The sequence below is a fragment of the Papaver somniferum genome, chromosome 7 (assembly GCF_003573695.1).
Source record: "Papaver somniferum cultivar HN1 chromosome 7, ASM357369v1, whole genome shotgun sequence".
Classification (NCBI taxonomy): domain Eukaryota; kingdom Viridiplantae; phylum Streptophyta; class Magnoliopsida; order Ranunculales; family Papaveraceae; genus Papaver; species Papaver somniferum.
The window spans coordinates 173,075,457-173,096,284 of NC_039364.1; the positions used below are offsets into that span (position 1 = coordinate 173,075,457).

The window sequence follows — 20,828 nt, forward strand, 5'->3', positions numbered from 1 at the left end:
GGTGTCTTTGTAAAAAAGTAGAAAATTTTATTCGCCTAATCATAAAGAACAAGGAATGGTTTAGAAAAGGGAGGGAAAACGAACCGGCACGGTCTTCTTAACTCGGCAAACACGAGCTGGAGAGTCATCGCGAAGCTGTTCATCCTGAACCTCAGATGGGCGTGCGCGTTTAGCAGAAGATTCTGGATGGTACGAAGAAGATGATCTGCTGCTGTTTTACATGATGAAGAGATGGAGTTTCTGCAAGAAAATCCTATCAACAAAGGGCGGTTTTAAACTCCCACATACATGTCGAAAAAAACCCTAAAGAAATATTGAATTGGCCACGGCAGAGCTTATACGATGAATAAGGCCTCAACACCGACCAAGTCGTACTTGTCTCCCAAACCCTAATCAGATTTGACCAACTCCAGAACGGCACCTGGCGATGTCTATCTATGCGGTAAATATGTATTTGCTTTAGCTTGGTCATTTCAGTATGCAAATTTGTCACCATCTCATGCCGCTTGTAACATTTTTGCTTCACTTCTGCAATCACAAAAACCACAAACCGAAACTTAAAGCCAATAAGATCTAATTCATTAAAATCCAGTTACAAAATGTGGGTTCAATCCAAATTTGTGTAGAACATATTTTAAGTTTTTATAATTGAGACTCATCTCAAGAAAATTCTGTGAATGAAACCTCAACAAAAAAATAAAATAAAAATTGTCTACTTTAACCACGATCAAATCACAACTTAGTTTCGATATAACATAAAAAACTAAATTTGATACAATTTTTCTTTTTTAAAAAAGTTAGACATTACATACATATGAATGATTGTTAACACTTTAAAGGGTCCGAACTTTAAAAAGTAATTCAAGTTAAGAAGAAAAAGAGGACCCATCTCTCGTTACTCCCGTAACATTCTTTCGTCTTCTATAAACATGACCCTTCTCAATTTGTTGTCGTTTTGTGACAGATTTGGGAATTTTTTTGAGCATCTGAGAGAACATGATACCCCTATTCTAAAAAACCCGATCACAATATTATGTTTGTGTTCCAAAGCATGACAAAAATTCAATAACAACAATATATTACAACTGGATTTAATAAAAACGAACAAGATGGAGGCGCTGAGTTAACTATATAATATCCCCAATTTCATTGTGTATTCATGCGAAATAAGAAGCCAAATAACCTGGAAGAAATTTCTTTTTAAAGAAAATACCTCGGGAAGATGACGATGGAAAGTGTGACTTCATTATAATTTATAATGGTGGTTGAGTTAATTCGTTAGGGTTTGAGTTCTAACTATATGTCATGCACGCTAAAACGGTGGTCAGAGTTAGAGGGCCACGACATATATAAGTGGTCACAGATTCAGAGTTAGAACCACGTAGGCTAGGGCCGCGACATAATCTCAGCCGTCCAGCCTAATAACAATTTCAGCCGTCTTTTGCCCTTTATAGAAACCATCTTTCCTTAAAACATTGGTGTCGTGAAAATAAAAAATGCATGTATTAGAAGTATGCAGCCCGACCACATCATAGCCGTGGGGCTGCCAAAAAGTTTTCCGAATAAAATTGTTTTTCCGGATTGGTCTCCCATACCGACCTTCTAAAATTTGAAACTCCGCAAAACTGACGACCGTAATAAAATATTATTTACCGAGTGTTTTTGTCTTTATAAACCAAACGATTAGTAATTTAATCAAAAGAAAAAGTAGAGTAGCAGAATACGTATAACAAAGGGAAGAACAAAGTGCAGAGAGAAACCCTAGTTGGTCTGTTTAGGGTTTTCTATTACCAGAAATTAAAGAGCAACATAAGGGATTCGATTATATTGAGGAGACTGGAGAGCTGTGACCACCAAGAGGCTTGTCTCCTAAACAGGTAGGGTTTTTGTTATTCTGCATTTTATAATTTTATCTCTAGGCTTTCTTATCGAGTCGTCGTTCTTGGAAAATTCGATTAGAGAACTGGGTGAACCGCTCTAACTAGGGTTGATGAGTAATAACTATGTTTCATTTAGTTGAAATTATCAATTATGAGAAGGGCAAAATCAAGGTCGAGAGAAAATACCTTCGTCAACATACCATTATTCAGCAGCTCCGTTTTGTAAATGTAAACTGAAGAGCAAGCTGAGATACAGCTGGGTATTTTTTTGTAGCATGGTTCTGTACAGTGCCTGTGCAGTTAGGCTAACAACCTAATTCTCATTGTAGAGTTGGATCTTTTGTGCAAGAGGGTGGCCACAACTGTACCCTTTGGTTTTGTATTTCCATTTCTATTTAATGAAACAACTTAAAGAAAGCATGCTTAGGCGGTTTTTACCCATCACAAATATATAAAACGTACATGCTGTTGGGATTTTGTTGGTATTGCTTAATTCATTTAAATTTTCAATAAATCTTTCAGTCCATTTTGCGTATATGGCACAATCAATCATCATATCCCACTGGTTGTCCAGATTAAGTTGTGCCTTTTCCTCCTTGATGTTGCTTTCTTATTGTTTGGCTTCTTATTCATCTTCAAGCAGACCAGACTAGCATTCTGCAGTTTTGATGCTGGAGCTTCTTCCCAAACTTGGAGATTTTCATATAGAATCACCCCTCTGTAGGTTGGGCTTGGGAAAACTTATTTTGTCAACATTCAAGCTATGAGGTTACAGAATGCCAGGCTTACCTTTGTCCATTCGTGAAGCGACGTATGATTTGGTCTCTCCTTAATGGAACTTTTCTTTCTTGCATTAATTTTTAGTCCCTTTGTTTATCTGTGGTGTAGCAAGTATGTGAAACTGTTTCATCGGGGCTATTTTCTTCTGGAATAGAATAATGTCGTTAACAGGCTTCAGATATAGACCTACTGATTTGTTTGATGAAGTAGGGCTGAAAACACTGAACATACTCAAAGAAGCTATTTTAAGAATTTGTTGTCATGACTATTTCGTTTTTCTTGCAAGAAAGAGAGGGGAGATTATCCCATCCTCAAAATATAGGTTATGTAAAGACATCAGTAAATTGCTGGTTTAAAAACTGCGCCCTGTTCGATTTAAACGATGCTGTGAATATTTTGCGGTTCTTTTGATTACTAGATGTTTGTGGTATATTCTTGCATGCCCTATATCTTAACTGCTATTTATGTTTATATGGTTGGAGATGCTCCATGTAGAGTTTAGCAGCCATCACTCGATTGTTCTGTATGTTCCTTAACCACATGTCTATTTGAAGTTCAAATATTCTCGTGTTTTATCCACCTTTGGGCTTGCTGGATACTGGAAATACATCAGAAAGATGACGCATGCATGATGGACTACGGAATAATAAGTTGTTTTAATATTTTATTTATTTATCGTGTTTGAATTGAATAGGAATCCTTGCTGCTATTGCGATAGCCATTCTGGGACTGCAAATCAGATGTGTCGGCAAGATTCCAGAGTCAACTTATCTCCAGAGGAGGTAGCTGCAGCTGAAGAAAGTCTCTCAATTTATTGCAAGCCTGTTGAACTCTATAATATTCTTCAACGGCGTACCTTACAGAATGTAAGATCATTTTTTAAGACTATACTGAAATCTGCAGAATTTGCTAAAACAGTGTCTGTACAATTTTTGCTCACTATTATGGTTTAGTAGCGGCTTCCTTCGGTCAAAATTTCATTCTGATATTAAATTCTGTTTGTTTTTCTGCAGCCATCCTTTCTTCAAAGATGCTTACATTACAAAATACATGCTAAGCGGAAAAGAAGGTAAACACTGTTTTAAATCCTAAGATGGATTTGTCGTTTTAATATTTCTTCACCTTTTATTTCTTTATACTCTCTTTCTGTAGGTTGTTCTGTTCTCCATACATGTTAATTTAATTTCTATACTATGATTGACTCTTAAGTGGATAACTCTTATGTGTTAAACAAGTAGAATTGGTTTGGAAGGGCACTTTACAGGGCACATGCGAAGTGGAAAGAAATAAATGAATTAGAGGAAGACTGTCATTGTTCGATCGCTCATCACTGAATTACATATGACAGCAGTGAACTAAACTGACATATAAAATTATGTAATCCCTATGTTAGGATTTGGCGTTACTGACTAGTTCATTGATGCTTTGTTTTGTAGGATACACATGACCCTTTCTGTTTCTGAAAATGTGAGTGGAGTGCAGCCGCAAACCATATTGCCCATATATGCCATCTTGGCAAGACCAGTTTTTGATAACGAAGTAGGAGGGGTACGCCATTGTCGAGCAGTATATCTGTTTGTTAATCTTTTTCTACGAACTGCTATGTTCTTTCATTTCCCTCACATTTGTTGCACTGATTTGGTTTTTAAAACAGCATTCTGCAGTTTATCGCCTCTGCCGGGCATGTGTCCTAACTGCTTTTAGTGAATCCGAGAGGAAGGACCAGGCTGAAGCAAATTTTATTCTCCCTGAAATTAATAAGCTGTCAGATGAAATTAAAGCCGGCAAACTCACCATCTTATTGGTCAGCTGTGGTAGACACTATTGCGAATGTGAAGCACTTACATGGTTTTGATATAGTTTTTCAATTGTTGCACTAGATCACCTCCCAACTTTCTTGCAGGGGGTAGTGAAAGTTCTTTAGGCGAAAGAAATCTATCTGAAGATCAGTTCGATATGAAATCATTTCCATGTAAGACGGCTCTTAGAATCATTGTTTGATGGTCTATCGCTTAATAAAATGTTGTGACAACATTATGCATGGATTATGACTTTTCATATTTGATGCATTTATTTATTTTCGGATGACATTTGATACTACTTTGGCTCCATAGGAAACTCAAAGTTACTTCACTTACAGGGTTTCATTTGCAGGTTACAATGATGACAAAGGAATGGTACATGTTAGGTGCATGTTTATAATTAAATGAGCTTCATATATGCATATTAGAGATTGATATAGGTAAAGGCCGTAAGGAAATCAGAGAGTTATGCTTACTGATCTTCTCAAATGGTCCACTAATTGCTAATAGTGGCACCCAAAGAATCTGTAAAATTTATTTTGTCTTACTTATCATATGATGTTGAGAATTCAGCTTAGTATTTAGTAGTTACCACATCCGAAAAGAACACTGCCATAATCTGTCAGTGAAGTTTGCTCACCACTACTAACTTTACTGCCTGTATAATATTTCTTTTTACTATCCGATGATCTTTTTCAGAAATAAGGTGACACTGTTCCATGATATTATTTTTTATGCTCTGCCTAGTCCTGTAGAAATACGTCTTAAATGTTTGCATCTATGTTTTTGTTTGTATTGTCATGTTCTGTCATTGGCATATAGTTCTCATACATAGGATAACACGATTTTGATTTGCATTTCGCTCTTCCTTGCAGCAAATTTGGGAGGCCATTGCCTGTGGGGTAACATACCAATGGAGTCGCTCTATCTATCATGGGAGAAATGTGTGAACTTAAAATTGGGGCATAGGTTTGAGATGCCATCAACGATTGCTTTACACTCTTCCTTTTTGGAGGTATGTTATGAGATTGGTGGGCTTTATCTTCATCCTTGTTGGGGTTATAACTTTTAAATTTCATTGAGAATCTAATTATACATTGCTGCATAGTTATGATATTTGACATATATTTAATAATATACTATATATAATCTGACGTTTTGCTTAACATTTTTGTTGCAACCTAGTGTAGTATGAAAATTGAGGGGTACACCATACAATTGGCTGGACTTGATTTCGTAACCCCCGCTCTTAGTTTCTGATTTACATTAGGGTGATGAAATCTTGCCTGTATATTGATGCACAATTTATATGTATGTTGTATCCAGACTTATATAAAAAAAGTTTTCCCCTATGTTGTTAGGGGCAAGGCTTGCGGCTAGGCTTTGGTTAATGAGTTGCGGCGCCAGCTGCCAGATAACTCATACAATTAGAAAGGGCGGGCCTTAATATCCCATGAAAGAATTGGGTTTACTTTAAATAGAAGCCTAATTCTAAGTTTGGGGGTTTCTTAAAGAAGTGTAGAAGAAAAAGGCAATGCCTTGACTCTGGAGCCTTGGCGGCGCCTCAGACAGCATAGTTTTCCCAGTCATCAGCTCATTCAAAGTCGGTTGCTACGTTTTTTTTTTTTTTTTTTTTTTAAAATTTGGTTTAAGATAAAGTTTTCTTGCTACAACCCACGCTGAATAATATCGAACTTTGCAATATAGCTTCAGTAGGTACCTTGCAGTTTCAGGTAACTAAAGTACTAGTAATCTAATACCGATCTGGTCATCATCCTCAGCACATTCTACTTGCATGAAGTAAAAAAGTATGTCCGAGATTCATTTCCCCTTGAAACCTGCATTCTTCAATAGGGGAAGAAGGGTGGAACTTACTTTTTTTTCTAAGAAGATTTTTTTTTACTTTTTTTTTTGAATGTATATTCTGTAATAAACTTCGTAACTTATGTTTTGGAGAGGTTTGAAACTCGAAGGTTATGAAGTTGACCTTAAACTTTGGTGAGTGAGGTAGATGTTTCTCTGCTTTTGTTGGAAGGTTTAATTGAACTTTGTTGGGGAAGACCTACAGCTACAGCTAGAACTAAGAGCGTGTTTGGTTGGAGGGAATACTATTCCGTTCCCATGTTTGGGAAATAGGAATAGAGGAGGAATGAGAATATGATTCTTCCAAAGAAGAGGCATTTAAAACCCATGGGTGGTGGTTTTTAATATTCCCCCTCCTCAGGGAATATGATTCCTGGGAATGGGTTCCCCTTCTCACTACACGCTTTTAAGAGTATAGGTTGGGAAGTGCCACTTATCATTGTGTTTTACTTGCTCGAGTTATTGCTTCCTTGTAGAATATTTCCTTAGTATTTTGAGATTGTTTTTATGCAGGTGAGTGGCTTGAATGGTGGCTATTGTATATCGTTCCAGATTCCTCATAGTTCTGTTTCCAAGGTGTGTCCCTTGCAAGTGTTTTATGTATGTGATGGTGTATTTTTATGCTCTTGTAGCACTTGGTCATTATTACTTGAAAGAGTCTATTCTTCAATGCTTGCTGTTATATTACAGCATCTGCCTGTAAACATCTCCGCGCAAGAGTTTGGGGGAAAAGAAACATCTCCTTATAACTCATACAATTACAATTATGTGTCCAGTTCATCATTGCCTCACATTATCAGGTAACAAGGTTCTCGTCCTCTTTCGGTTTTTCATTTAAAGACCATCCAGCATTTTTTTTTTCTGTACGAGAGAATTAAGGCTGAAGATCATGCTTTCACACACATAAATAAAATTCAATATTACTTCAAGAAAGAAATTAGAATCATGAACTCTTTCTCTTTTAGGACTCTAACGTCATATATTTTCTACAACGAGAAGAAATTAAAAGGTGATTTTTTTTTATTTATTAATATTCCGAAACAACTCGTGATCTTTCTGATGGGACGGTTAGGACTGCAATAAGTATAAGTCTGCTAGATTCATCGTAGTAGGTCGATCATATAAAATTTGTCGCGCTATGGGAGAAATTTATCCCTATATCGAAGTGTTTAATGAAATAATTTACAGAAATAACCAGCAGATTGCTTGGAGTAATTAACACAGATAAATATGTTTTCACTATGGAAATTAGAAATATCCAGTTGATTGCTATGTTATCTGGATCAGGGAGCTGATCAATTCACTAGTGTATTCATGCATATTTTGTTAGCAAAGAAAATTCTGTACCCTACAGAAGTAAGAATGAATAAGAAATTGTTTACGTAAAATTACAGAAGAAGGTGAAGAGTAAATTACTAAATTGTATTTAGTGTCAGTTCAAATAAGAACGATGCCTCCACTCTTGTATTTTTTTATCTGCATTCATCTGTTTCAATGGAGCAAAATACAAAAGTAAACAAAAAAGAAGGTTTATTCAGTGAATAAACACGATTTATCCGTAAGTTCTTCATACTAGAAATTTAGTGCAGCCATAATGTGATAGGACAAACTAACTAGGGATAGCCCAGTTGTCCAGGGCCTGAATCTCACACTTGAGGTCAGAGGTTCGAGGCATCAAATAATTGTAGGACATTTGGACTCTTCCCTCTTGTAGTTTTGCTACCTTGTAATACTTCTATACTACTCTCTTTTGGATAAAGAAAGAGATGCATGGTGCCTTTGTAGCTTTGCTACCTTGTAGTTTGGAATAAACTACAAACTACCTCGCCAACACATAGTTTGGAAAAAGAAAGAGTAGCACTTCTGTGGTACTCCCTTTTGGAAAAAGAAAGAGACGTTTCGTATCAGCTCCTTGTTTCTTCTCCAACACATATCTATGTTTTTTTTGGGTCTCCTGAGGTATCTCTAAATAAATTTGGTTACTTACACACTGCAGATTGAGAACTGGAAATGTCATTTTCAACTATAAATACTATAACAACACATTGCAAAAGACCGAAGGTAACACATATTTTCTTGATTTAACTTGGCTTTTATCCGGGAAAGGTATTTCTTTTCAATTTGGTGTCGTCTGTAGAGTTGTCATTCACTTTTATGTAAGATGTGGAAGTGTATTTCTAAGCTAAGCTGGGTGGAATATGCCTTTTGCTTTTTTTTTTTTTTTTTTTTTTTTTTAGGAGTTGGTCGTCTGTTGCAATTATGAATGTTCTTTTGCTGTCATACTATGTTCTTATTCTCTTTGTCTCTTTGCGAGCCTTTGAAAATTTAAGAAGATTACTTGTGCATCACCACGCTTTTTCTTTCACTTATTAAAAATATTGAATAATCTGTTCAGTATATTGATGCCATCTTGTCTCTTAAAACACTATTGGTATGGTCTTTATTGTGCTTATGATGATTTACATTAATGGACGTGCAGTTACTGAAGACTTTTCTTGCCCCTTCTGCTTGTCGCAGTGTGCAAGCTTCAAGGTTGTGCTGTCTCTTTCATGTACCTTAGTTAAACTGTTAAAGGTTCTTTTCTTTTGAAATAAAGAACTGATATTCTACCTCTTGTTGTTCCACATGAATTTTGTTTGTAGGGACTTAGACATCATTTGTCTGCCTGCCATGACCTGTTCAACTTTGAGTTCTGGGTTAGTCTACAACTGGAATCTTTAGTGCTATTCTGATGTTGATGCTCTGAGGTTGGTGCATAACTTCTGGACTATTTTTTGTTATAGGTTACGGAAGAGTACCAGGCGGTGAATGTTTCAGTGAAAATTGATATCTGGAGATCTGAGGTCAGATTCCTACTTCATCTGATAACTTCTGTTTGGTTACCATCTTATAATCTTCTAAATCTTCTGGAAATTGTTCATGGTCAACTCGGATACATGTACATCATATCAGTTAGTTAAGTCATTGTTTTTAATCTGTTCTTTCTCCTGTCAATAAAACTACAGATACATCTTGTCTTTATCAGTTTCACCATCTATGCATTTTCCTTTTTACCCTAATATTTCTCTCCTATGATTTTCAGATAGTTGCCGATGGAGTTGACCCAAGGTTGCAAACATTTTTCTTCAGGTAATTCTAGTGTTGGGTTGTCCTTGATAATTTTATGTTTGTATATCCTTTTGTGAAATAATTTAAATGCCATTTATGCAGCTCAAAATTTCGAAGACGTAGAAGATCGAGGAGTGCATTACCAAATGAAAAGAATGTCCATCCGCTTTTCTTGAAGTCAGACTCCCCAGAAGTGAATGGTTTAGGCTTTTGTAAGCCTCCCGTGGACGAGGCTGTTAACCGTTCTGCGCGTATGCCTGCTACGTATGCAATGGACACTGAGCCAATTAATCACTCTCATCGGGTGTTAGATGAAGGTTGGTACAACACAACAGTTTATAAATTTCCTTTAAATGCAATTGAAGAAACAAGATCATTTTAAGCTACACTGTTTAGGATGAGGCATGTGATGCGGCGTTGGGGTAGAACATGTGGAGTTAGGGTGCTAGTAATTCATTGCTTTTCAACTGGAAAACCTAATTTAGGTGACTCGCTCAAAGACAAATAATTGAGGCTTTAATCTTAGTGAACATGGTGAGTCCAAGATAGAACTGATGGCCTAAGTGCTATATTTAGGGTTTAACAAAAATCCCCAGATACAGGTGGCACCTTGGTTGGGTGAGACACATGGGCACCAAAACTCTCACTTTTGGCGCCTAGGGGGTCTGTTGTACAACATAGTTTGTAGAAGGTAGTTGTTAATAATGCTGGGGTGGGTTTGATTTGTAGTATTGGGTTAAACTGGGTTGTTTGGCTTGAATGCAGCCGACTCATCTGACGCTAGTGCCTTCTTCTGTTTCACTTTCTCTATCTCCTTGTATGTATATTTGAAGGCAGGCTAAAAGGTTAGCATCTGTTTCAGATGCTCACTCAAGTAAAGAAAGGCAGAAGATTCCTAAGGTTTTTACCTGTGAGAGTAATTGGCAGATTGTAAGTCATAATGCTGCAAGTAATCGTTGTGAGACTCCTTTTGTGTCTGAGTTCATGGAAAGGGTTGCATCAAGCCCTAACATCACAGTCTTTTCAACTGCTATTGCTCAGTCTCCTGGAGGCCCCGAAAGCCTTCAACCAGCTGCAGGAAGCACTCTTGCACCACCTCCCATGCTTCAATTTGCGAAAACAAGGAAATTATCAGTTGAACGTTCCGACCCGAGAAAGTATGTTAACTATCTTTTTGATTTATGTTCATATAATGATGTTCAGCTGTCATTTTTTTTTATGTAAGAATGTATGCTTCAATTTTATCAGCTTTCTATGCGCATGAACTCAGTCTAAATTATACTTAATATCTCTTAATGACTCCACTGATGACACCACTTTCTTCAGCTTGTGGTGTCCACCTTAGGAAGAGTCTTCATATACTCTTGGCATTTTAGTGTGTGAAGGCGCTTTCATTCAGACATTCTGGTAGCTATTTTTCTGTAATGGTCTCTCACACAGGCTGGATTGCAAGGGTCGATTTTGATATATTTTTTTTTCCGCAATGAGGTTTCAAATCTAAAGATACTTCTTTCCTTTATCAAATATGTCTCCAGACATGATAATGCAACTTTTGGTTCAAAACACAAGGTTGTTTCCTCTATATGTCCTCATCTATGGATCAATTTTGGTTATCTAAGTATGTATAACTCTCCTAGATGGTCCAAAATTCCTAAAATCATTTCTACAGATGGCCAACGGATCACACTCCTTTAAAGCTGTTAATAGTCTTAGACATCACACTCCTTTAGTGGATTAGGAACCTCTTGAATCCCTTTAGTGTAGCATCAACTATTCGGTACTGCACCAAGCGGTTTCTCCAGTTGTGGTAGGAAGTTATTGTAGTAGTATAATCAATTCACTTGCACATTTGTTCTTTACCTTCCATACAAACTATGAAATCTGTATACCATGATTCCCTGTATTTTATCTAACTAACCATGTTCTATGTGCAGCCGTGCACTCTTGCAGAAGCGACAATTTTTCCACTCCCATCGAGCTCAGGTGATATGCTACTTTCTCTCTACCTCTTTGATATTGCTAGTATTCTTTCTCTCGCTGTTATGTTTCTTTGTGCTACCTCATGCGTTTGTTGGGTTTTGATCCAATTTGAGTTTTTATTTATCTTTTCATAGGCAAATTACTGCTTGAGATTTTGTGTTGCCAACTGATTGTTTTATGGGAGGGGGCAAGGGGAGAAATTGGTTCTTTGGTAAAAATAAAAAAGTAATTTGGGTTGGTTGTTGGTGTTGGCTAAAGTAGGGAGACGTAGAGGGCTCAGGAGACCTTTGGTCTGACCTGTTCCATTATTTCTAGTAAGTAGTTGTTAGATGCTGTTAAAGCTGAATTTTTGGTTCAAGACCCTTCTTTTGAATTAAGGAGTTGGATAAGGGGTTTAAAGTTGCTCTGAATATACATGCATGAGCCGATCTTAAAGGACTGTTGAATTACTTGGCTTCTAATTATACAATTTCTTTCTTTTGTTTCTATTTATTGATTAAAGCCAATGTCAATGGAGCAAGTGTTGTCTGATCGGGATAGTGAGGATGAAGTTGATGATGACATTGCTGACTTTGAAGATCGAAGGGTATGCTTGCTCATTCTATCAAGTCCAAAATTCTGTTTTTGTCTGTTTTGCTAACCTGGTTGGCCTATAAAACTGGTTGTGCCTCTTTTATACTGTGCAAAGAACCATTGTAGCTGTATGTGTCCTTTTAAAATCTCCGCTTGCCATCTTAGTGAACTCCATGTAAGAGTGGGAGTTTGTCCATTGCCCTCATTATTGTGCATATTTTCTTTATATTGAGAATAGAACAGTTCCGTGTGGGCATTGGGGTCTCTAGTCAACCAAGTTTATTATACTCCCGTTCCGCGACACTCATCACCTGGTTTCTGCTGGATGCCCATAGATGTATATAATACAAAATGAGGTGCAGGGCCTTGGCAGTCCATAATTTTCTCTGTTTAAAAAGTTGAGAGCTCAATCTCTTGATAAATTCAAATTGTGATAATTGTACAGACTGCACTAAGAACTCGGGACCAGACCCTTGAAAATTGTCTCTTCAAAAAATTTGAAATGATTTGAACCAATAGATCTTGTTTTGACAACTCGCATGACCGACTAATTGCGGTCCAGTTGATTCTTGGTGTATTTGTGAAAGTGTGACTCCCTCGTAACATTTAACCCAACGTTATTGTTTTATATGTTGGATTGGATATATGATAGCCATTGAAGATGGTGATGACATCAAATTTATCTGATTAATTGAATACTGCAGATGCTTGATGATTTCGTTGATGTGACCAAAGATGAAAAACAGATTATGCATCTCTGGAACTCATTTGTGAGGAAACAAAGGTGAATAACTTTTATCTTGACCTTCCTCATTGTTGGTAAATTCGAATATTTTGATGCTCAGGCATTTTATATTTCTCTTTGTGATGTATGAACTTGCAAGGACCATTTTGGTGCTTCCCACCCAGACCATGGGTTTGGGTTGTAAGTTGCACAAAACTGTAAGTCGGAGGTTGAAAGTGACGTAAACTGTAGAAAGACTTGCGCAGTCTAAATATCACCAATCTCGATGATGGTGCCTGGAATATGTTCTAATTCCTTTGTAGGTTTATAGCTAAGATTAAGCAGAAATACTGTATTCTGTGTTTGGAAATGTTCTCTCTTTATTTAATATACCTGTGAATATTTTCTTTATTATGGACAAGTTAATGCTCTGTGGTTAATGTAGGAAGAGCCTCAATTTTTTTTATTGTGACTGCACATGTGCAGAGAATTTGGAAGGTCTCTCACTTTAATGCAATGCACTGTTGTCACCTAGGTCATTCAGAAGAATTTGATGCCCTGGCTTTTGAAGCAGGACTCATGTATATGTGTGTATATATATATATATCTGTATAAAATTGCCCTTAGTTTAAGTGGGTACATGCACTGATGGCCAATTTCAGTCACATATCCCATTTACACAATGCAAGTTTGGACTTTCTCGATCATGTATACGATGCTGGCACATGGGACAATAGTAGTTTGGATCTTTGACCACTTGGGTTGGCTCGATAAAGTATATATAAGGGGTATGCAGTTGGTTAATATTGTAGTCCATCTAAAATGACATTTTATCATTGAATACAACCTTGTTTAAGAGGAACATTATCTTTTGCAAAGCACTTAATTATTCTCCTTTTTGTAGTTTGGTTAACGCTGTGATAGTAGTTACTGATCATGATTATTTCTGAAGTTCATCGTTTCCTTGTCTTTGATGAAAACCACTCCCTTTACTTGTTTGTGACAGGGTGTTGGCTGATGGTCATGTTCCTTGGGCATGTGAAGCGTTCTCGAAATTGCATGGTCCAGATCTTGTTCGTGCCCCAGCACTAATCTGGTACCATTTTTCATCCTGTACTAGTAATTGTAGCACATATATATATACATACATTCTCAACACATTATTGATGCATATTGATACATCACACTTGTGTTTTTTTTTCAAATTCACCAAACCGATTGTGGGAGCTGAAGTATATTCGTTGAACTTTTCAGGTGTTGGAGGTTGTTTATGATCAAACTATGGAACCAGAGTCTCCTTGATGCTCATACAATGGACAAGTGTAACTCCATTCTTGCAAGATACCAAAGTGAGTTCGCAGATCCCTAGACTACGTGGAGTTGTATGTTGCGAATTGAGAGGAAGCAAAGCAGAGAGGAAGCAAAGCAGAAGAAATACACCAGACGTGCGTGATTCACTAATTAATGATCAGTATCAATGTTAAATTTTTGATTGATGGGGTTCGAAAGGAAAATGAGGTTATGTAATTCTTTTATATCAGCAGAGAAAACAAAAAAGAAATACATCTCAATCGCAAGCAGTGAATGTGTGGTATAATCTTATGGATCGTTCCCCTCTTAAGATGATTTGTATGACTAGAATTCTTTTTACTAAATATGAACATTGTTGGTGGCCTCGTGTTCTCAAAAGGCATCCTAGTGCAACATATAGGTAACTGGTTTAATTGGAAAAAGGGCAGAATGTTATCTTGAGAGGGGTTGATTAATCAGGTTCCACGAGCACATAAACCGCAAGATGGTGAACTAATGATACAACCTCCCCGTGTTTCAAAGGACAACTAGTTTCTATACTACAGATAGCATGTCAGAGGACACTACATATGATATATATTCTTCGAGTTCCACAATTTATTCCGAGTTCTCATGACAAGATAAAAAACATTTTGTTATGCAATACATTCTCTTCTCTTATGTGCTAGTGTTGAGCATCTTACTGGGATGATAACCAGAAATCTATTTTTACAATTTTCTCTAGGGTCAAGAGGATTCTAATTTTCGTCCATAAAAGCCAACATGTTTATTGAATCCTGTCTGCCTTTTGTTGGCCAGCAGTTTCACTTATACTCCACATAAATCCAAATTTCCTGTATGCCCAGGTTAGTGTAGATGTCGCCCAAGATCCTTCACTAGTTCACTCAGAGAAGGTTATCCTCTGATAGCATGATTTAGCTTTTAGCTATTGCTGTTTCCATGCATCATCGAAGTGCTTAAAGAATGAAGGTCCAGTTGTCAGACAATCGTAATTTAGTTCACCTGGTCTTGCTATTTTTTGCCTGATCCAAGAACAAGAAGTGTTAGTTAGAGATGATGATTTTAATAAAGCTTATAGGATGAGGAAGTCGCGGTGTTTTACCACTCCTGGTCAATAAGCATTTCTTCCGTAAGCCCAAAATCCCGTAGCTCTTCATGGTTGTGATGAACCAGCAAACTATACCTGTAGTAATAGAGAATGACTTTCAGCATATACTTCAAATTTTTTTTTTAATATATATATATATTAGAAATCTGAAAAAATACTTCAATTTTTTTTTTGTTTTTTGTAAAACAATAATCTAAAAAAATCGCGAAAGACATTGATTTCCTGGAAGCATTTAAGTGCTAGTCTAATCTTTGCAGGATGCTATAACCGCGTAAAAACATTGTTTGCTCGGCAATGGAACCAACTAGTCGCTGATGAACAGGGCTAGTTTTCTTTACCTCATATCAAATTTGACAGTCTAAAAAATATTTTTTGTGATGAAACGAGCTTGGGGCCTGTCAACTTGGCATTCGAGTAGGTAATCTTTCTATACTTGGGAACAGGATTTCGCTACAAATGAAGTATCCAGCGATGCTCTAACCAATATGCACTGTCAAGGCCACTAAATAATAGATTGTCCACTAACCTATTATATGGCATATCCACAGTAGATACGAAAGTGAAGTTTGAGCTAGGAAAATACCAAAGAAACAATCACCTTCCGCCGAGTCCTGTTTGCATAACAAGCTCACTTCCGTTTCCAAAATTGTTTAGTCTCTCAAACTGCTCAACTGTCCATTTGTACCACCTCATTAGAAATACTCTCAAAGTTAGGCCATGTGAAACTATGACTAAGTTCATGTTTGAATTCCGTTGACCAGGTGGTTGAAAGCGACCAATGTCGATATCTGCCCTTAAGGTTTCTCTGAATTCTGTATCGTGAAATGAAAATTAAACTCAGGATACGAAGTTTTTACTCAGTTGCTACCAAAAAAGTGTGAAGACTATGAATACCTGTTATTCTGTCATAAACGTCTGCAGCAGACTCCCCGTTAGGAAAGCGATAAAAGAAACGACCATAGAGAATACGCTCAGCTTTCTCAACACGCATTTGCTCTCTATCCTGAAAATTGCCTTAGAATACCCAGGGAACAAAAATATGAGACGAAGAGAATAGTGAACTGAAAGAGAAACTTGATGCAGGTAATGAAGAAGGAAAATAGCTGGTATTCCAATACTTAACAAAGAATATGGTTAGATGATAGCTGGTTCAAGTCCCTCTAAACCAATTAAACGATTTATCGACATAGACTTGTAGTTCAATTTACAGTGACATCATGATTCAAGGAAATATATAAGTCAAGTGGTGGTACCAAAATCTTGTTCACGCAAACGAGGTTCCTCTCTGACTCCAGCAATCCTTGAAGACTCGAATGCTTTTCCTACACCTCTTAATGTTTCAAGAGTTCTTTTATAAGGCGATACATAGAAGTAAACTTGCCAATCATCAGCTTCATCACTTTCTATTAATTTTCTAATCCTCTTCCCACACTCTTCAGCTTCAACTACTCCCTTCTTGGTGAGTCTAATTTTTGGGTCAGGTACCTGAGTATAAACACTCTCATCAACGTTTCCTTCACTCTGCCCATGTCGAATCAGAATTATACGTCGAGGCCTAGGAATAATGGCGGCAGTAGGTGGTGGTGTCACCAGAAAATCCTTTGCAAGCCCATTCCCATTGTTGATGTGTTTCTTATTTACTCGTCCAAGACTATCCTCGCAGCACTGTACTCGCAAACCACCTAATCTCGAGTGAGAAACAGGAAAAAAAAGAGAGGACGTCGAAGCTGGGGAGAGGATAAGTGATGTGAATACCATTGTTTTTTTTTGTTTTTTTTTTGTAGAAATTACTTTGAATATTGGTGGAAATTGTAATGTATATTGTAGTTACGAAATAGTGGGGCAGTGACATAACAAGGCTTTTGTATCAACATGGAAACAAAATAAACGTGTACATGAAGAGTGAACGAATATCAAGAGCAATCCTGTTAAAGGGGCGGGTGGTTCCATTGGAGGGGGCAAGGGTGATAGCAATATTCCTATTATTGGTTAGGGGGTGTTCTATAGGAGTTGTTAATTGACTAGATTATCCTTTTCACCTCAAATGGACTAATTTACCTTTGTTTTTGTGGTTGAAAAGACTGAATTGTCCTTCCCATTATTAACCCAATTGAAACTGAAAATCAAAACAGTTTTTTTTTTCAACTTTCCTTCATCTTCTCCTCCTCTCCACCACCATTAAAACTGATTTTTCATCGTCCTCTTCGATTAATCGGCGAGTTGAAAAATTGATAATCGTTGATTTGAAACTATATTAGAGATGCCGAAGAAGAAGGTTGACGAAGATTGCAGCCGGTTCAAATCCTCCATTAGGTCAAGAACATCAATTTGAAACTCCTCAACCGTCAAAATCAAGCACAATGACTTATTTGAGGTATGTTTCGAAAAACCCAGTTAGGGTTTAGTCTATTGTTTGATTTAAGTTAGTTTTGTATCAAACATTAGGGTTTTAGATCGAAATTGAAATTGAAAACTGAGTTTTGCATGTGAGTTACGGTTGCAAATAACCCAGATACCAACCGTACCTGCATAATTTGAAGAACTTACGGTTGCTAACTACCCAAATACGAACCGTACTTTATTTTTTTTGAGAAATCTGTTAGTGTTCGGTTGGTAACGAAACCTTAGTTATGAACCGTACTTTCTTCTGTATGTTTCATAGACTTTTTACGGTTCATATTTGCATCTCACTTACGAACCGTACTTGGGTACGGTATGTAACTTAATGACAGTTACCAACCGTACATCATTCTGTATGTTAGGATCTTTGAAGTAGTGATGTACGGTTCGAAACTAGAGTTATTACCAACCGTTGTTTAGGTACGGTTGGTCACGATTCCTTATTTACGAACCGTAATGTGTTACGGTTTGTATTTTCTCTCTTATTACGAACCGTACATAAACCTACTCCCCATTTTTTTTGTTTTTTGTTTTCTATATTATTTGTTCTATGCTTAGTAAATCAATCAATTGTAATGCTTGTGTAGGAATCCTGATAGGTTGAAGAAAAGGAGAGGAAATGACTTAACCCCGATTGATTATACGCCTACCCCTCGCGGTGACAAGCATTTAGGTGTAGATAATAGAGGCATCCACAAGAATGAGAAGAAGAAGAATAGGTTTGAAATTAAGTTGAGGGAACAACCTGTGGATGAATCTGGAGTTGAGCTAGAAGGAGTGGAACATAATGATCAAGAAGAGGTCGGAGTCGAAACTAACCGTGAAGGCAACGAAAATGAAATTGTGGAGGAAGAAACTAATAATGATGAAGATGAAGAAGAATTTAAAGGAACCGATGATGATGGAGGGGAGGAAGAGGAAGCAAATGATGAAGAGGAGGAAGATGAAGAAAATGATGAAGAGGAGGCCGATGAAGAAAATGATGAAGAAAAGGAAGAGGAAGAAAATGATGAAGAGGTATAAAATGATGAAGAGGTAGAAAATACCAAGGGAAAAGAGGTAGTTGTAGCTGCACCTCCAAGGCAAAAGAAAGAAAAGAAGCCGAGAAAGGAGCCCGCACCGAAAGGGATGCATATTCCTAAAGGCAAAGATTTGTTGTTGGCACCGAAGAAGAATAAAAGACCTTGGGGCGAGGCCCCAGATAAGTCTTCAATCTTATTTGGTTATACCGGTTCCTGGTCCGCAAAAGTCTGTCAGACAAGGGTATGTATTTTGTTACTTTTCTTAAAACATTCATTATTTTGATACATTTTGTTTGTTTATTTCAGTTCACCATAATATGCTTATATTTTTGTATATTTGTTTTCTTAGGACCACGCAAGATGCATTAAATTGCTCAAGCGTCAAAGGGGTAAACATTGGCCATTAAATCAAGAATGTGCTTTGGTTCACAATCTAGTGGTTAGTACAGGACTAGGGCCTGGAATTCTTCACCTTCAATCGGAGAATGATAGTGTTGTGGTCTCTGCCTTCAGGGAACGATATTGGCTTGAAACCGATACGTTTCATCTTCCATTTGGAGAGATGAAAATAACACCGGACGATGTGAAGCAAATTACTGACCTTGAAGTTGAAGGACAATCTGTGTTTGAAGGTTTCGACAACAACATGTCTTGGACTGACCTTTATATCCTTGTTCAAGAAACACTTGGGTGGGAGAAAGATGAAACTGAGATGGAGTTTCAGTTGGCTGGTGGTTATGACCCTGCTGAACCACATAAACCAAAAATCACCAAAAAGCTATTGTTGAAGAATCCGAGGACCAAGTTTGAAGGAACAGCAGCAAAGGAAAGGGAAGGTCAGGTGATGGACGAAACAACAGTTAGGCGTACAGCCACAGCGTATTTGTTGTATTCTCTTGGGACCGTATTCTTTCCCGATAACTCGGGAAATAGGATCAATGTTCATTACCTACAACTGTTGAAGAATTTGGACAACATCAAAAACTATTCGTGGGCCACTACAACCCTTGCATATTTACTTGACAGCCTAAGAAAGGCCTCTAGGGTTGGAGCTACTGAAATTGCCGGGAATGTTGCGCTTCTAATGGTAAGTTTGGTTACATTTTTCTTTGTTTGTTATATTTTTAGTCATGTGTCAATTGTTTAATACTTAATTTATTTTTTAGGCATGGGTTTATGACCACTTTCCGAGCCTGAGACCTCCTACTGAGTGGGAAGAACATGATTATGGCCCTACGGGAAAGAAGTTCAAGTTCACTGGCAGACAACTAAGGAACAAAGAGGAAAAGCTCATTCAAATGAGGGAGAAAATAGATGCTTTCACTGTTGAAGATGTTATCTTTGACCCTTATTTTAGGATTGCAAAATGGAGTTGATGTTCGTAGGTTCACAGAGACCGCAGGTTACAATGGACCATTGTATCATCCCACAGGTTACGTTATGACCAATCCTCGTCGAACTCTATGCCAAATTGCTCATATTCAACAAAGGGTTGTAGAGGAAAACTTCAAATTATCCAAGTAAGGATCCGAGACAAAAGGCCCCACCATTGTGCTCAACTACATGCCAACTCCAACGGTTGATGCTTGGAACAACCGCCATATTGCATTCAACAAATATTGTTCCTTGTCGGTAATAATCACCTTTGGAGTATATCTCTCTACGTAGAATAACTTCACTTGGTTTAATGCCCACACATATCTCTCTTCGAGCTCATCTTTCAAGAAGAAAAAACCAATACTAAAAGGAGCATTGGTAGAAGTTTGCCCGACAAAGTTCAACAACGGCATCTCAAACTTGTTGGTTTTGTATGTGCAATCCATTAGAAGGATTTGATGAGAGCACCGTGCCAACTTCACAAACTCAGGATTAGCTAACAAAAGATGTCTTATTCGTCCTTTCTCATCATCATCGTGGAAAACCGAGTAATTATTCGCCTCCCCCAAATGCCTTAATTGTTGCATTTCGTTCCTTTGTTCCCATTTCTTAGCCTTCAATTTTGTTCTTGCGTTGTAGATGTTAGCCAAAGTAGAAGCATTTTGTGGGTTTCTTTCCTTTAAGTGAGCGAGGATATCAACGGGCTTCCTACGAATTTGTGTCAGTGACTCTACGATCTTCTTCGGTAAGGCGTCCAGCATACGAATGTGATAGCAAACTCTCCGGTATAGGGTGGTTATGACTACCGCATACAACTTTCTCCAAAAACCACCTTTTTGCCGCGTTCCTTTTAAATTGAAGCTTGAAGGGGCATCGGGTCTTTTTAGTGAACGTAGTTTG

At 37.4% G+C, this 20,828-nt stretch overlaps 2 protein-coding genes across 6 annotated transcripts; one reads left to right on the forward strand and one right to left on the reverse strand.

Annotated features, from left to right (window-relative positions):
• The first annotated feature begins 1,695 nt into the window (after nucleotides 1–1,695).
• On the forward strand, nucleotides 1,696–14,399 carry LOC113299064 (polycomb group protein EMF2B-like). Of its 4 annotated transcripts, XM_026547989.1 has the most exons (23): nucleotides 1,696–1,877; nucleotides 2,524–2,691; nucleotides 3,355–3,526; nucleotides 3,674–3,729; nucleotides 4,097–4,208; nucleotides 4,315–4,474; nucleotides 4,564–4,632; nucleotides 5,338–5,477; nucleotides 6,839–6,901; nucleotides 7,016–7,125; nucleotides 8,322–8,386; nucleotides 8,805–8,857; nucleotides 8,968–9,021; nucleotides 9,109–9,168; nucleotides 9,408–9,454; nucleotides 9,536–9,750; nucleotides 10,296–10,363; nucleotides 10,475–10,590; nucleotides 11,368–11,416; nucleotides 11,916–11,999; nucleotides 12,691–12,770; nucleotides 13,717–13,806; nucleotides 13,965–14,399. In XM_026547989.1, exons 2-23 carry the CDS (start codon nucleotides 2,657–2,659, stop codon nucleotides 14,077–14,079), a joined length of 2,013 nt encoding a protein of 670 aa, XP_026403774.1. In that variant the 5' UTR covers nucleotides 1,696–1,877; nucleotides 2,524–2,656; the 3' UTR covers nucleotides 14,080–14,399. The 4 variants fall into 4 exon arrangements, with proteins under 4 accessions (XP_026403774.1, XP_026403772.1, XP_026403771.1 ...); XM_026547987.1 differs by having other exon boundaries at nucleotides 2,524–2,701; nucleotides 10,296–10,590; XM_026547986.1 differs by having other exon boundaries at nucleotides 10,296–10,590.
• Nucleotides 14,400–14,589: 190 nt separating this feature from the next.
• On the reverse strand, nucleotides 14,590–16,911 carry LOC113299065 (phosphoglycerate mutase-like protein AT74H). 2 transcript variants are annotated; one of them, XM_026547990.1, is made up of 5 exons: nucleotides 16,383–16,911; nucleotides 16,024–16,143; nucleotides 15,728–15,941; nucleotides 15,124–15,204; nucleotides 14,590–15,043 (listed from the first exon to the last, which is right to left on the reverse strand). In XM_026547990.1, the coding sequence occupies exons 1-5, from the start codon at nucleotides 16,885–16,887 to the stop codon at nucleotides 14,947–14,949; spliced, it is 1,017 nt and encodes a 338-aa protein (XP_026403775.1). In that variant the 5' UTR covers nucleotides 16,888–16,911; the 3' UTR covers nucleotides 14,590–14,946. The 2 variants fall into 2 exon arrangements, with proteins under 2 accessions (XP_026403775.1, XP_026403777.1); XM_026547992.1 differs by lacking the exon at nucleotides 14,590–15,043 and having other exon boundaries at nucleotides 15,132–15,204; nucleotides 15,713–15,941.
• Nucleotides 16,912–20,828: the final 3,917 nt, after the last annotated feature.

Excerpts from the sequence above, each read along its gene's own strand:
- LOC113299065 (XM_026547990.1), bottom strand. The coding sequence starts at position 16,887 with ATGGTATTCACATCACTTATCCTCTCCCCAGCTTCGACGTCCTCTCTT. Across the intron at positions 16,144-16,382 it reads TTTGCGTGAACAAGATTTTG|GCAATTTTCAGGATAGAGAG; the intron begins GTACCACCACTT and ends GGGTATTCTAAG. Across the intron at positions 15,205-15,727 it reads CAAACAGGACTCGGCGGAAG|GTATAGTTTGCTGGTTCATC; the intron begins GTGATTGTTTCT and ends CTATTACTACAG.
- LOC113299064 (XM_026547986.1), top strand. The coding sequence starts at position 2,657 with ATGCCAGGCTTACCTTTGTCCATTCGTGAAGCGAC. Across the intron at positions 10,591-11,367 it reads GAACGTTCCGACCCGAGAAA|CCGTGCACTCTTGCAGAAGC; the intron begins GTATGTTAACTA and ends TTCTATGTGCAG. Across the intron at positions 13,807-13,964 it reads CGTGCCCCAGCACTAATCTG|GTGTTGGAGGTTGTTTATGA; the intron begins GTACCATTTTTC and ends TGAACTTTTCAG.